The sequence below is a fragment of the Plasmodium fragile genome (genome assembly GCF_000956335.1).
Source record: "Plasmodium fragile strain nilgiri unplaced genomic scaffold supercont1.26, whole genome shotgun sequence".
In the NCBI taxonomy this organism is placed as follows: domain Eukaryota; phylum Apicomplexa; class Aconoidasida; order Haemosporida; family Plasmodiidae; genus Plasmodium; species Plasmodium fragile.
This window is the reverse complement of record NW_012192606.1, coordinates 20,694-35,754: the sequence shown is the minus strand read 5'-3', so window position 1 is coordinate 35,754 and position 15,061 is coordinate 20,694. Positions and strand designations below refer to the sequence as shown.

Below are 15,061 nucleotides of genomic sequence, written 5' to 3'. Positions count from 1 at the left end.
TTTCCCTCATATTAGTCAATTTAAAACGCCGAAAAAAAAACAAAAAAAAAAAAAAAAAAAAAAAAAGGTACAATATAGCAATTAAGCAGTGGGGCAAGGGAAACAGCAAAATTGCGGAGATGCGAAGTTGCGAAGCATTGCAAAAAAAAAAAAAAAAAGAGCCTTTTTTTTTCCCCGAAATTTTCCTTTTGTTGCATGTTTAAAAATGATGTTCCTTTGAATTTTTTTCTTTTATATTATTTGGACGTTTTTGCGACGCTTTGGAACATTACACAATTGCAGAATTACCGCGACGCCTTGCCGCATTTTTTCCGCGTTTATGGGGCACGGTGTTTTCCGATTTTTTCACCAAGGTTTTTTATGGTGGAAAATGGTTGGAAAAAAATGAGATCGCGAGGAACGCGCCACATTTGGTTCTCACAAGTTTTATCTATAATTTACGAGTTGTGGAAATTTCATGGCGTACCGTTCGCAGGGATGTATGCAAAACAACGTTTTGCGCTATGCATGAATTCTGTGCGTGTGACTGTTCATGTCGTTTGCTGAACTGCACTGTTTTGTGGTCCATTCTCACACACACATTCTTTTGCACATCGCGATCGTGGAAAAAATGGGAAAGATGTATTTGGCTCGAGGAGGATGAAGCTTCCCAAAAGGGTTAGAAAAAAAAAAAAAAAAAAAAAATAGGGTTGGGGGAGTTATATACCCACAATGGGAGAAACACATCACAAAAGGAGTAACCTCTCGAAGAAAACAACGCCTTGTAATGAACTCCATGTGTTGGTTCTCTTCGCATTTACTTGGGCACACGGGGATCGGATCCACTTTGTCTGGCCGCCCTGTTCCCCCCCCTTTTACGCCTTTCAAGTAAAAGATGAGGCACAGGGAAAACAACTCGAGGGTACCTCACAGGCAGAGAGTACATTGACCACTTAAAAGGAAAATTTTTGTTCTTAGAAATTTCTTGTAATAATAATTAAGCACATGCTTATATTGCTCCATGTTTGGAAGTGGCTCTGTGGTTTTTGCGCAACAGGAAATGTCACTAAAATTGCTAAGGTTTTCTGAAGTACAAAATTGGAAGAAAAAATGGAGGCATGGGTTTGTACAAATGTGTTGTTGGGTAGGAGTGAGACAAGGGAAGAAATAAGTAAGTGTGCATGGATGAAGTTAGGATAAGAAATATATATATGTGTATATACTGCCGCGTGCTACTGTAGCCACCCATGCAGAACCTACTTGTCGCTTTTTCCTTAAGGAGCAATGGGGGATATAGGTCGTCTTGCTTGCAGAAATGGAGGACGCGGTTCAAAATGTGGAAATCCACGGAGAGGTTGTCCAAATAGATTAGAACCTGATAATTGCGGGGAAGGGGGTGGACAAAAAAAATTAGGGGTACACTGCGGAAATTTTGTTCGAATGCATGAAATGTTCGGCTGGTTCACCATCCTGAGAAATGTACTAGCCAATCGGCTGACGCGACTGTAAAGTAGCACTTACGACGTCCCGAACGTTTGCTCGAATTCTGCCATCCGCGTGCATGCGACGTAGAGAGGTATAAATGGTTCGGACTATTTTAACCCTTTTAAGTCTACATAGGACAGTTCGAATGTAAGACACTAAGGCTTTTGGTACGTCACCATCTTGAAGTGATTGTAAAAAGTGGGCTCGTTTTTTATTCTTAAATGTGAGGGACGCTGCATCGGTAAAATGGGATACAATTTTCTGCAAATTTTTTTTTGATGCGATGGTAAGGCTGTTATTTGGTGTAAGTTTTCTTTGCTCATATGTTTCGAAAAAGGATAAGGCAAAAATAGTGCGTAATGCGCATATGTATGGAAGGCTAAAATTCGACAGGGACGGGGAATAGTAATAAGAACTTAGTAGCAAAATTCTGCATCTGATAGACTCCAAATGGAAATATTTTTTCTCTAAGAATGAAGCAAACTGGTGTAACTCCTGCATGTGTTTGTTGTTGATTAAGGCTATTATTGGGTAGCGACTATGTATTTTTGCTTTCTCTTTTGATTCTCTTTTAATTTGTTTGATGAAAAAAAAAATTCTTTGCAACATGGCGTTATGCTCAGGATCATGTTGTGATATAATTTCTGCGGAACTGAGACTTTTTTTTTTTTTTTTTTCCAAATCCATATATTTTTTGTAGTCTAAGAAAAATTTATATAGGAAAGTTCTCTCTAATATGCTTTTTAACTTGTCTTTAGAAAATGTTTTTCCTTCTTCTGCAGCATCATTCAGGGATAGGTACTTGGAATGAGTCTCCTCGTTGACTCTTTTGTAATGCGTGTCGATGATGAATTCATTCTTGGGATAGTTATAAATAAAGGAAAAGCAAAAGTAGAGAAGCAGGAGACCAACCACATTTTCCGTTTGTCCACGCGAATGTTTCATATTCTGGATGCTCCATGATAAATCAGTTAGTAGGGTGTAGATAACTCTCTTTAGCTGCGTCTTTTTTTTTTCATTTTCCTTATGCACTTTTTGTACTATATTTAGCGTATAGCACATGGACTTTATCATTTTTGTGACCATTTCTATTTTGAGCAACTCACATTTTTCCTTCACCTTCAGGTACTCTGTCAGACTTGGAAACAGTTCGACCTTCACTTGGTATGTGTGTGTATTTGCGGTACAGAAATGTTTAATCATTTTTTCTCCCTTTTTCATTTTGTAGTGAATTTTCTGTAAGAGGATGTCCCTAAGGGTGAAGAGTTGTTCGCTTTCTTGGCCCTCATTCGTTGTGTGCTTTTCAATTGGTAGTGCGCCCTCCATCTGAGTCTTTTCGAGGCGTGTCTGCAGGGTTTCTCGTTCAAGTGTATCAGCTTTATTTCGACAAATGGCGGACAGCATCCCCCGCAAGCAACGATTATTTTGAAGAATAAAATCCAGGTCTGTGTATCCTCCTACCAAGTAGTTGGTCAAAATGTGCATAATTTCTTCTCTCATTTGAGGGGAATCAAATAGGTCTGCATCCAGGGTCTCCACTTCTCCCATTTTGTCACAAAAGCTGCTTTCATTTTTAATGAGAAGAAGAAACTGATATACGTGAAGAAGAGTAAAAGTGGAAGCTGCACCAGGTTCTATATTATTGAGATTCAAATAAGTTTCTTGTTCTCTTTCTATAAGGACTAAAATGCACAGCATAATGTTCACAACGTTTTCGTAATATCTGTTGAGGTTCTTTAAACTAAACGATCTGATCATGGTGCAGGAGAAACAGAAAGAAATGTCCCATCGTACATATTGCCCTAACATATGCTTGTTGATTACTTCTAGTGTATGCTTTATTTGGTCCGTGTGTGAAATGTTTTCCAAGTTTAGGGTGAGTAGTTCTCTCAGCAAGGTGGTGAAAAGTCTAACGTTTACAATTCCTTTTTCGAAATCCTCAAAAATGTGGCATGGTAAATATTTTTTTATGTCTTCAACTGAGAGGTAAATTTTTTCTACATTTTCCAATTGGGTCTCTTCTCCTTGTTTAATCAACGCAAGTACTTTTCTTGCACTAACAATTGTGTAGATACTGTACATATACTGAACATAATTTTGTGATTTTATTTTTTCTAACATGTTCCATGTCTTCATATAACTACTACTTCCATCCTTTGGTGTATTTTGCTCAAAAATGGAATCTTGCACATTGTAACATTTTACTTCTTGATTTATTATGAGCAAACAGCTGTCACATGCGCGGACGCATTCTTCCAAGTTGTTCGTCAGCAGGTGGAGGAGGGAACAATTGTTCAGCACCTTTATGTGTTCCTCTTTGCTTAGTTCGTGTCCTGCGATTTGGGGGATGGAAGAGGTTTATGAAGGGCGGCATGTGAGTGGGGCGTTCGCACGGGGGTTATCAATGTGGTTTGTACAAATGGAAGGTGCGGCACAGCTAGGGGGACAGAGGAAACAAGCACACACTCTTTACTACGCATATATGTATGTATATGTGTATATACGGCCATTCGGGAGGAACCCCACAATGGTTTGCACCCCCCCTCTGTTAGACACCGCCGATAGACACGTGCACCCGATTTCTCACCCATGAGCAGGTAGGAGGATACCGATTTGAGTGTCTCCAAGCAGCTGACAAAGTCGGAGTTCTTGAAGTACAGCTTCTTTGCCTTTTCTATCAAAACGATCAGGAAGAAATTTTTGGTGGACGTGCAGCTGGGTAGTTTCTGCTTCAACATTCTGGACTCTCTTGCAGGAAGTTCGTTTCTCTTCATTTGAGTAAACTTCAATTCTATGACCTTATTTTTTGTTCCTCGATCTTGGAGTAGTAGTAGATTAGGCTGTTTTTCCTTAACAATGTCTGAGCAGGGTACTACCAATTGATGATTCTTTTCTGTGTTATCTCGGACGAGTTCTTCCACTTTGCCATTTATCTCATTTGCTTTCTTTTCTTCAGAGATGAGCAGCTCATTAGGGTTGTCGACATTTCGATCTGAGCGATTAACCGTGTCTACCTCATGGTGCGGATCCAATTTCTTCATTTCGTCTTCATCACAATCTTGATATATTGAATCAATCGCTCTTTTTCTGATTTCGTCCTTCTTGTTTCGGATCAGCTCATTTTTCTGTTCTTCCAGCTGGGATTGTATTTTTTGCGCATCATCCTGTAGCTTCTTCATAAAGTCGTCTCTCGAGTTTTTATTTCTCTTCATCATTTTCTTCAGCTCATTTAAACTATTCATTCTTCTATCATTAATTATCGATTTGAATGTCTGCTCTTGTGCAACTAATTTGTTCTTTTGTTCCTTTGTGCACTTGATCAAATTTGGATATGTGGCATTTTTGTATAAGAGGAAAATATTAAAGTAATTTAAATATCCCCATAATTTGTTTTCTTTTTTCTTCAAATTTAAGGTAATAAAGTTGGTGTTTTCTCTAACTTGTACGTGCTCCTTGTCCATGCTTATTTTGTCATACAAATCGATGTTCATGATTTTATTCTTGTGGTTTATTTTGATGTACGTGTCTGATATGAGCAGGTCTTTTGCCTTTTCCAGTTCTACTACGTGTTCGTCGTACAAGCACAGGTCCTCTATGCATCTGACATCAGAGAAGACGCTTTTGTTGCGCTGTTCAACATCGCCGCTTGCTTCCTTTTTCAGCTTTATCTCCACGGAGTCGAAGTTTTCTCTCCAGGTAAGTTCCATGGGGGTGAGCAAGCGGTGCGTAGGGCAAATGGTACGTAAGGAAACGATTTGCGTGGAAGGATCTATTGTAGAGAGGGCCTATACGTGTTTCTGTTTTTCACGTTAATCCGAGGAACACAAGATACCGGGGGGAAACAGAAGTAAGGAACGAGTTAAGTTGGACCACCAAGTTGGAGTGTATGCCACAAGTGGCTCAATTTGTAAGAATCTGAGGTTTAGAAAATTTGCTCCCAGTTGAATCCCTCAACATAGGATCGCACAAGATAACTGCGTGGAAATTTTTTTCGTAGATGATTTTGTTGCGTAGAGTTTTTTTCTTTTGTTTTTTTTTTTAGGGTATTAATTTAGGGTGTAAGGTGTGAAATAAGTTTGGACACTAAATCGAGGGAAAATTTTCGAAAGAGTGATGGTAAAAAAAACAAAAAAATTATAAATGAGTACATAAAAAATAAAGAAGCTATTTGGGTTAGAGAATGTTTTCCTTCTTCTCTTATTCAACAGAAAGCTGGATGTGTACCTGTACGCGTCGGGGAGGGTGAAAAATGGCAAAGATGTGGAAATGCGTACACAAAATGGGGCCAAAATGGGGCACAACATGCGACCAAAATGGGTACACAAAATGGGGCTAAGATGGGGCTAAGATGGGGCACAAAATGGGACCAAAACAAATTGACGTTTCCATACACCTCCATAAATTTCCACTAATAACGTCACAAGAACCCCCTCCCAAGGAGAAGAACTAACATCTCAGGGAGGTGGTAAGTACACAAAAAAATACGGCATGCAATGAACGCATGCAGATAAACCAATTCACGGGGATAGAAAACAAAAAAAAGTACGCTTTTGTAAAAACGCTTTCTCTCTAACCTGGTGGTCTATTCCGTAGTAGGTGTCACTATGTGCGTACACGGTGAAGTCGTAGATGCCCTGGACTAGGTCTTCCAAACTGCATGCAAAAGAAAAAAAAAAAAAAATAAAAAATAAATAAAATTGGTGACAAACAATGGAGGCATGTGAACACAACGTGCGAGAATACGACACAGCTATGAAGACGCAAATTGCTAGGGCTAGCCCTTGCATCTCTCGTGTGTTAGCCAAAATAAGTGCGGCAGTTAAGGCAAGCCCATTTTGGCTGTGCGGGGCGCGTTCCCTACGTGAACGAGACGGATGATGTTTTCTTTAGGGCCGAATTGTTGAAGCGCTTGATGGAAACCGATTCATCTTGAGCACAATCGTGCAGGATAGCGTACCTATATGGCGGTGAGGAGGGTGCGAAGATGTTAGAAAGCACGGGCACGCTTAGGAAAATACATGTTTCAATTTGCAAGGCTCTATTTCCTGATGTGCATATAATGCCATGTGCACATAAAGCAAGTGCACACGTGTTCTCCCTACCACTGCACATTTGCACTAGAGGGGGCGCCAGAATTGCCATCGCGCGACAATTTATTAAAGAAACAAAAAAAAACTTTAATAACAATTTCATTCGGATCATGATGTTTCATTTGAAAAAAAAATTTATTTTCATGTTTCAAATGATTTACACATGGGATGTTGACAAAGTTATTTTTCTTTTCTGGCACCTCGTTATTAGGGTTAACACTTTTGTAAAATAATTTGATGCTGCTAGTTACGGACGGAATTTGAAAAATAAAATCCAACTGAGAGGTATGGAAGATGTTAAGTGAATATAAGAATGATTTATCAAATTTTAATAGATCCTTTAAATTGTTAATTTGCAATTCTTCCAATTTGGCTAGCTGACTGTCACTTATGTCCTTAATGAGGTGGAGGGAATTTTGGCTGGGCTGAATTTTTTGGTTAATACACTGATATATGAGGATCAAATTTTGTATATAATTATACTTACCAAATAGTAAGCATGTGTCAATGAATCCATTAATAACTCTTGCAATTTGATCCATGACTAATTTCAAGTCGATGTGATAGTCTGCCGTTTCGTAGGTGCATTCGTACAAACGGGAGAGGAGTAGGAGGTATGTTTTGATATTCTTCATATTCATGTCGATGTCTAAGGGAATTTGGTTTCTCAGCTTTACGTTGTATTGGTCTTCGTTGTGCCTCAAGGGGACGTCATCAAATTCCCTTGCCTGGGCGATCAAGGCGAACAGCCCGTAAAAGTCGAGTTCTGTTCCCTGCGCGCGGTGGTGGCGATAATGGCCGTTGCGCAATTCGTCGCGGTGTTCGTGGGTATTTGATTTCTCCTCTACGCAGTGATCTTCGTTCTGTGCTTCATGTTTCGCGTCGCTATTCGCTCCCTTTATCTCGCTAGTTATCGCTTCACCATAGGTGGTTTCCCCCAAGTCCATGACTGCCTCTCCCTGCCCGACCGCACGGTTGCCATTTTGAAGGTCCCCACAGTCATCCTCTACCTTATCCTTTTCGTCTTCGACAAAATTAGGTCGACCACAACTCTGCTCAACCATTTTGTAAAAAAAAGACACCGTTTCACATTTTAGGTAGTACACAGAGGCAATATGGCCTAGGGGGGTCGCGCAATAAGTGTACATATAATCCTCCATAGTGACTTGTATGCACTTGTTGTTCTGCAAGAAGCTGATTGTGCTGTCGATCATTTTGTTCACATGCTCATATATAACCTTCTTAGCTTGATTAGACAGTATATTATTATCAAATAATTGAACATATTGCACATCTTTGATGTAGTACGAGGGGTTGGAAAAGAGTCTTTTAAAATAATACGACTTGGTAAGGTAGTTAAAAAGGTCTTCCTTGTTGCTTATAACTTTGGAACAAATTTCTGCATTGATATGTTCATTTAAATTTTCAGTAATATTGGATTCTATATTCATAGGATGATAGAGAAAATTTTTTATTGCGTTTTTTCTTTTTTCTTGTACTAGCAATATGGCTAAAGCTTTGTCGTCAAATTGTGGTCTGCCAGCTCTGCCAATCATTTGTAATAAATCTGTGTATGAAATATCTTTGTACTTTTTCGTTTTTGCATCGTAGAATTCATTTCCCTTTATGATTACCAGATAGGCAGGGAGGTTAATTCCCCATGCTAAGGTCGATGTGCATATAAGTATTTGAATAATTTTATTTAAAAAAAAATATTCTACAATATTTTTGTCATTTTCGTTTAACCCTGCATGATGGATTCCTATTCCGTATCTCAGCAAATCTTTCAAGTGTTCATTTTCGATTAAGTTCAAGTAGTTTTGGAAGAGCATGTTAGCTACTTGCGTTTTTTCTTCCCCAGATAAATTCTTACTCATTAAGTATGTATAATCGAGAAGATCATTTGATTCCTCCTCACCACTGTCGCTGTCTAAATGGTTATCATGTTCATAGCCTCGTGCTAAATGATTCGAGTTAAAGTTATGACGACGACCTTGGTTCTCATTTATTTCCTGTCCATCATTTGGTAATCCTTTTTTTTTTTTTTTTTTTTTCCTTTTCCCGTCTTTTTTTTTACTACTATTAAGTAAAAACTGGATGTGACTCTTATCATTCAGCAAATTTTCTGTATGCAAAAAGTTGAGGTTGTGGGAACTAAGGTTCAGTGAAATTATGTCATATGCCGTAACTCTCGTTTGTCTTCTGGACGAAACAAATATGAGTACATTTTTAGCTTGGGCATATTGGTTAATAGCATCAAACACATTTTTGTTCATTACTGACATTCGTGCGCAGTATGCCTTTTGGGTGAACCCTAGAATGTGCGTTTTACAAGGCACTATTCGGCATGAGGACGGAAAATTAAAAAGGTAGTTTTCCTTCACATCGAGCCATAAAATCAAATCGTCTACACTCGTTATGACGGTTGTTAAACCAACGAGTCTTATTTTTTTATTCAAGTACTGTTCCATATGTTTGAATCGATTAATTAAAATTTCAATGACACCTCCTCTGTTCTCCTGCCCGAGTAAATGTATCTCGTCAAAAATGATCAAATTGACATTTTGCATGAATTTTTTATTTTTCCAATTTCTGGATATAACGTCTAATTTTTCTGGCGTACATATGATTATGTCACTGTCCAGTATGTTTTCTTTATTTTCGTTTTTATCTCCTGTCAGTTCAATTATGTTTTTGTTTAGGAGGTTTTTAAATTTGCTCGCCCAGTTCTTGTATCGCTCGTTTACAATGGCTTTCATGGGGCATATGTACACGGACTTTTCCCGTTCGTGGTGCAGCAGGTTCCTCAGGATGCACAGCTCTCCGATGACGGTCTTGCCGCTTCCTGCACGGGGTTGACAGAGGTTATGTTATTAGGCGGTTATGTGGTTGTGCAGCGCGTGCTGCGCATGGAGATATGCCTACAGGGTGGTGATTCGTGCGCTGGCTGCTGCCCTCCGCAATGCGGAAGATTCACGGCTACACACAGCGCTAAATAATCCGATAAGAAAAACCTACCTGTAGGAGCCCCCAGGAGGATGTTCTCGTCCGTGTGGAACGTCGCGTGGAACATCTGCGTCTGAATAGGGTTGAAGTAGCGGAAGGAAAAGAACTTGATGTAGCTAGGGATGTTCAAAATTTGCGTCGATAGGGGAACGATAGGAAGGATTTCGGAAAATATATTAATCTTCTGATTAATGAACAAATTGTTTGTATTGAAAATATGGACGTAGGACAAATTGCACCAATTCATGGACACAAACTGGACAGTGATTTGTGGGGGCATTTGATTCGAGAGAGGAAATTCGAAAGAAATGTCATGAATTTTTTTCCTGTCTTTTTTATGAATAGAGAATTTTTGGAAATATAATATGTCATTATTAAGTGTGTTCAATAGAAACAGGTGGAAATTTTCCTGAATGTCGTTCCACTGATCTGACCAAATAGTATTTGTAAGTTGCACCTGGAGATTTATTTTCATGATGGTTTGTGTTATGGGCTGAATGTATCCATCGATGTGTAAGTTTGGAATTATATTCTTGTAGTATAAAATTTGGTTGGTGTAGACTTCATTTCTTAAAAAGAACAGAAGTTCGCTCTTGGTTAACGTGTCGAGAGATTCGTGTGTTAGTTTTTTTTTTTCTAGAATATTCACCACGGACTCTTTTAGGTAAATGGTATAGTTTTGATTTTTCCGATATCTCCCCTGTGACGTGTCATGGGAAGCATAATTATTAGGGTACTCCTGCTCCTCGAACATTTCGGACGGATTTATGTACTTTCCCCTGTAGGGTAGATGGTTCGGGTGAGAAGCTGCATTATCTTCTGTAGAAGCGTTTCCATACTTGCCCCCTTTGGTGGTTTGGCTAGAAAATGTCATGTTTTTCTTTTCTAGTAATTCATTTTTGTAGCAGAAATGTCTGAAGACGCAAGCGTTCATGGGCAGTCTCCTCAAAATGGATACAATAAGATTATGTGTATTCATAATTAAGTGGGAAATATTTTTCAGGACGTTAAGGCATATTTCGTAGTAGGCATATAAAATTCGGATGATGTTTTGTATGACATAGTTAATTTCGCAAATGAGGGAAAAGTTATTTATTTGTATCCTTCTCAAATAGGATTCGATTAATATGCGTAAAGTCATACATTTTGATTCGTCGTACTGCTCACTAATTTCACATCTACTTTTTAACCAGAGAAAATCTTTCATGTCTTCATTTCTGATTTGTATATTTTCGAATTCTTTTGATTTACTAATAACGTCAATAATTTCTACGTAATTGCTTTTGTCAATATTTTCAGCAAAAATTCCTATGGTTTGATAATCAACATAATACTTGGCTGCTATGTGTCCATAGAAGGTTCCAATAAAGTCGTTAGTGAGGAATACTCTCCTAACTAATTTATTTTCACTCAAATTTTGAATGGCCTTTAGGATAATTTCCTTTCTTTTGTTGTACAAATGCATATCTGTGGTGAGATCGGCATCGTACAGGTTTGGGTTTTTTTTCATTCTAACATAGAGGTAGGTATATTCTAGCCACTTAATACCATCTTCCACATTTTTCGTTGTCCCTATGCTTATTTCGGCATTTAAGTGATTTTCTATATTTTTTAAAAAGTTCGATTCAATGATGGTATTATTGGTTAACAGTTTTATATACTTGTACAGTTTTGTCCTTTCTGTTATGAGGATAGCATGTCCGTGATCTTCGTATTGCGGTCTGCCGCACCTTCCGAATATTTGGTTAATGTTGAGAATGTCCATATCTTCCATTTTTCCGCTTTCAGAGGAAAAAAAGTTAGTACCTTTGATGATGACGGTATGGACAGGTAAGTTAACTCCCCATGCTAGAGTAGATGTGCAGCATAATACGTTGAATGCCTTTTTTTTAAATAAATCTTCTACCAATATTTTGTCAGATCTCGACATGCCCGCGTGGTGTATGGAGCAGCCAAATTCATAAAACTGTTTCACATACATGTTATTCGATTTTTTAATTCTTTTATTTATTTCGCTATCTGTGTAGAGGTTGCTGACGAAATAATCGAGCTCACCATTTTTAACAGCATAGTCAATCAGGAATTGTATCGTTTTATTGGTGTCATTTCTGGAGCATACAAAAATGATGCACTGCTTATCTTTCCTCAACGCATTTATAATTTCTCCATAGGCATACATATTTTTGGCTATATTTAACTTGTTCATATTTTTTTCATGTATTCCGTAGAGGGTTTTATCGAGCTGAATGGATCGGTAGCTTTCATTGAAGTAGAAGCACATATCGTTTTCCACTTTTAGAAAATCCCTCACGTCGTTGTAATTTGGTAGTGTGGCTGACATGGACATTATTCTTCTCACCGACTGGGACGTTTCGGAGTATCTTAAAAATCTAGCAACAATTGTTTCTATTACGTCACCTCTATCTGTATTTAGCAAATGTACTTCATCAAGGATCAGACATTTGATGTGTTTAATTAATGACTCATCAGATACCGTGGTGGAGTAGCTGCTATTTCTTAGAAGTATGTCTAGCTTTTCGGGGACGGTTACTATTATGTGCACTGCTTCCAATTGTTTGGAGGTCAGGCTGTGCTCCTTTGTGTATTCGCATACCTTTAGGTTAAAAATTTTTAGCTTCCTTTGGAACAGGTTGGTTATTTCGAACACAAGAGACTTCATCGGTGCTATGTAAATGATTTTGAATTCTTTTGCGCTTATGGAGTTTCCGCCGCGGTACGGGGCGTAGTCGCTGGCGCCCTCGTCGCTTGGGGGGTCCTCATCCAACGGGTCCCCGGTTCGCAGGTCCCCAATTGGGAGATCCTCATTCGTGGGGTCTTCATTTGGAGGGTCTTCATCTGGAGTCTCCTCATTTGTGGGGCCTGCATTTGGAGTGTCCTCATTTGGCGGGTCCTCACTTGGGGATTCGTCCTTCAGGGGATCATTGACCACCTGTTCGCTTCGCTCCGTATGATGTACGTCTGCACGGCGAATCCCCTGGGCGTAGACCTCCTCACCGCTACGAACGAGGTTAGTCTGGGCGATCTTCTCGAGGCTGATTCCGTTCTGTTCGCAGAAGAGGCAAATCTGCTGCAGTATGACCAACAAAGCGATATTGGTTTTTCCACACCCAGTGGGCGCGGAGACGAGTAAATTTTTATTCGTCTGAAAGGCAGCCTTAAAAACTTTGGACTGCACATAATTAAAATGTTCGAACTCGAAAATGTATTTGTGCCAAAAGGGTAGCACCTTCACAGGAACTAACTCGTCTTTACTGAATTGAAAATTTTCCAATCTGTTAATCCTAACTTTGGTCACATTGTCTGTGTATGAGTAGGAGGTATTTCTGGGGACCTGTATTTCTTCCAACTTGTTTTCTTCATTAGGTATGTAAATTTTTTTAACATCTCCAAAATTATTTTCTTTTAATGTATATAGAAAGAAATCTACAATTTTTTCAATATTTTCCTTTTTTATAAAAATATTTTTTTTGCTGTTAATTCCGTCTGTGGTCTTATCAGTTATGAAGAAGTTTGATGCGAGAGTTTTTTCCTTTACATCTACATATTTGCTTAACAGTTTAATATCTCTTTTTATATTTTCCTTGTTCTTAATAATGTTGAATATAAAATCGATGTGTTCTTCTCCTAGGAGATCCAGCAGGCTATTTTCTAAATTGTCTCTTGTCATTGTTGTGTAGATAATTTCTGTAATAAGTTCGTTCATTTCGTTTAGGCTTATCTTTTTGATTTGGTTTCTTCTGTTCATAATGATATACCTGTCTGTGTTTTGGCTGAATGCGTTTCCGCTATTTAAAATTTGTTCGCATGTATCATGCACATACATCAGCCCCGATTCGCCTCCTTCGGAGTTGTCCTGTTCATGTTCCTTGGACCGCCTCTTCGCTTTCGTTGGCTCTCTCTGCTTGTGGGTGCCATTCTGCATGTACTTTTTCTCCTCGCGCATCAGGCGTAGGAGTTTCCGTTGCAGGGTGGGCTCCCGTCTGCCCCTGCAAGGGGCGATTCGACTGCGCCTGTTGTTGGGGCTGCCATCGAGACTGCTATTTGAACTTCTATTTGAACTGCCATTTGAAAGGCTACTTGCACTGCTATTTGAACTATCATTTGAACTACTATCTAAATTGCAATCTAAGCTGCTATCTGAGTTACTATCCAAACTGCTATCCCTGCCGCTGCGACTGCCCGCACGCCCTGCCCCGTCGCAACTTCTGAAGAAGGAACTCCTTTCTATGTACGCTACCGCCTCGTCGATATCGTACGTGCTATGCTTGATGGAGTACTCATAGTACGAATTTCCCTTCAGTCGGTTGTTTAATCGCGTCTTCATGTGCCCGGTTTTTCTTCTATCCCTCCTGCACACACAAGCGTTAATATATGTGTTTGTGCACTTACCCCTGTGTGCGAAGTCACCCACGGCGCTAGCGCTTTATCGCGTTGTGAGGTTCTGCCGAGGAGGACGCAAAAATCTTGAGAGACACTATGTCGTTGAAGGCGTTTCTATCATTATTTGTTGGCAACAAAAATGGTGGTCTCTTTTTGTCCTGTAATGATGGCATGAGATGACTTCACATGGCACTGTCACATTCGTAATGGACCTTGCAGGTAAATAATCCTTGCATGTATACACATATAGTTGGCACTTTTTTATGGCACTATATTTTTATCATGATGAGTTTACTGCATTATATATGATTTACAAGTTGTGTATTTCTTCTACGTAGTTTTCCTTATTCTTTTCTTTGTACTATTCTTTCAACTTTGGTATTGCATAAATTAACTGATCAGGGTGAGGAATATGTTTTTATATTACATGTATTCATATTTGCGTTCACAACTTTAGGGCTCTTTATGAAATGGATTCGCTGACCAACCTGTTAAAAGGTGTCTCCTCTTGTATAGCATTATGTGCACATGCTCTTTTCGGGCACGCTGAATGTGTGTATACGTGGCTACTCATACCGTAAGGGTGTATATTTTCGACTAAAAAATAAAAACATAAATGAGCGCTTTTATCCCCTGCATTGTAAATGGAGATCATCTAGTTAAGTAGGTTAACGCGGGTGGCAGACTGAATGGACCCGAGGTTGCCCATATAACCTTGTGATGCACAAAAAAAAAAAAAAAAAGGCGTTACCTTTCTACATGACAAAAAAAAAAGGAAATCCCTTTTTTCCCCTGAGCCAATTCTGGGAACAACTGGCTAGAATGTTTTGATACAACTTAACAGTAGGCTTAAAGCGGGGGGAAAAAAATAATTAAGCAGATTGGGAAATAAAAAAAAAAATTGTTAACAATATGCGGGAAAGATTAATATTTATTTTTTAAGAAGATTAGTTATTAGCGTATGTCCTTGCCTCTGCTGGGGACGGGGGGGGACACTTTCCCTACACAAGTAGAGCATGAAGAACATACAATAACAGGTAATACAACATGACAGTGATCCATTTGTTCAAAAAAAAAAAAAAAAAAAAAAAAAAAAAAAA

General features: G+C 38.9%; 2 protein-coding genes across 2 annotated transcripts; both read right to left on the bottom strand.

The window, feature by feature from the left end:
* Positions 1-906: 906 nt before the first annotated feature.
* Positions 907-5,171, bottom strand: AK88_02592 (uncharacterized protein; the record flags this gene model as incomplete). Its single annotated transcript, XM_012480217.1, has 4 exons — positions 907-1,064; positions 1,240-1,354; positions 1,501-3,797; positions 4,052-5,171. The coding sequence occupies 4 exons, from the start codon at positions 5,169-5,171 to the stop codon at positions 907-909; spliced, it is 3,690 nt and encodes a 1,229-aa protein (XP_012335640.1).
* Positions 5,172-5,661: 490 nt separating this feature from the next.
* AK88_02591 (uncharacterized protein) lies at positions 5,662-13,905 on the bottom strand (the record flags this gene model as incomplete). Its single annotated transcript, XM_012480216.1, has 5 exons — positions 5,662-5,688; positions 6,039-6,117; positions 6,326-6,421; positions 6,567-9,399; positions 9,573-13,905. 5 exons carry the CDS (start codon positions 13,903-13,905, stop codon positions 5,662-5,664), a joined length of 7,368 nt encoding a protein of 2,455 aa, XP_012335639.1.
* Positions 13,906-15,061: the final 1,156 nt, after the last annotated feature.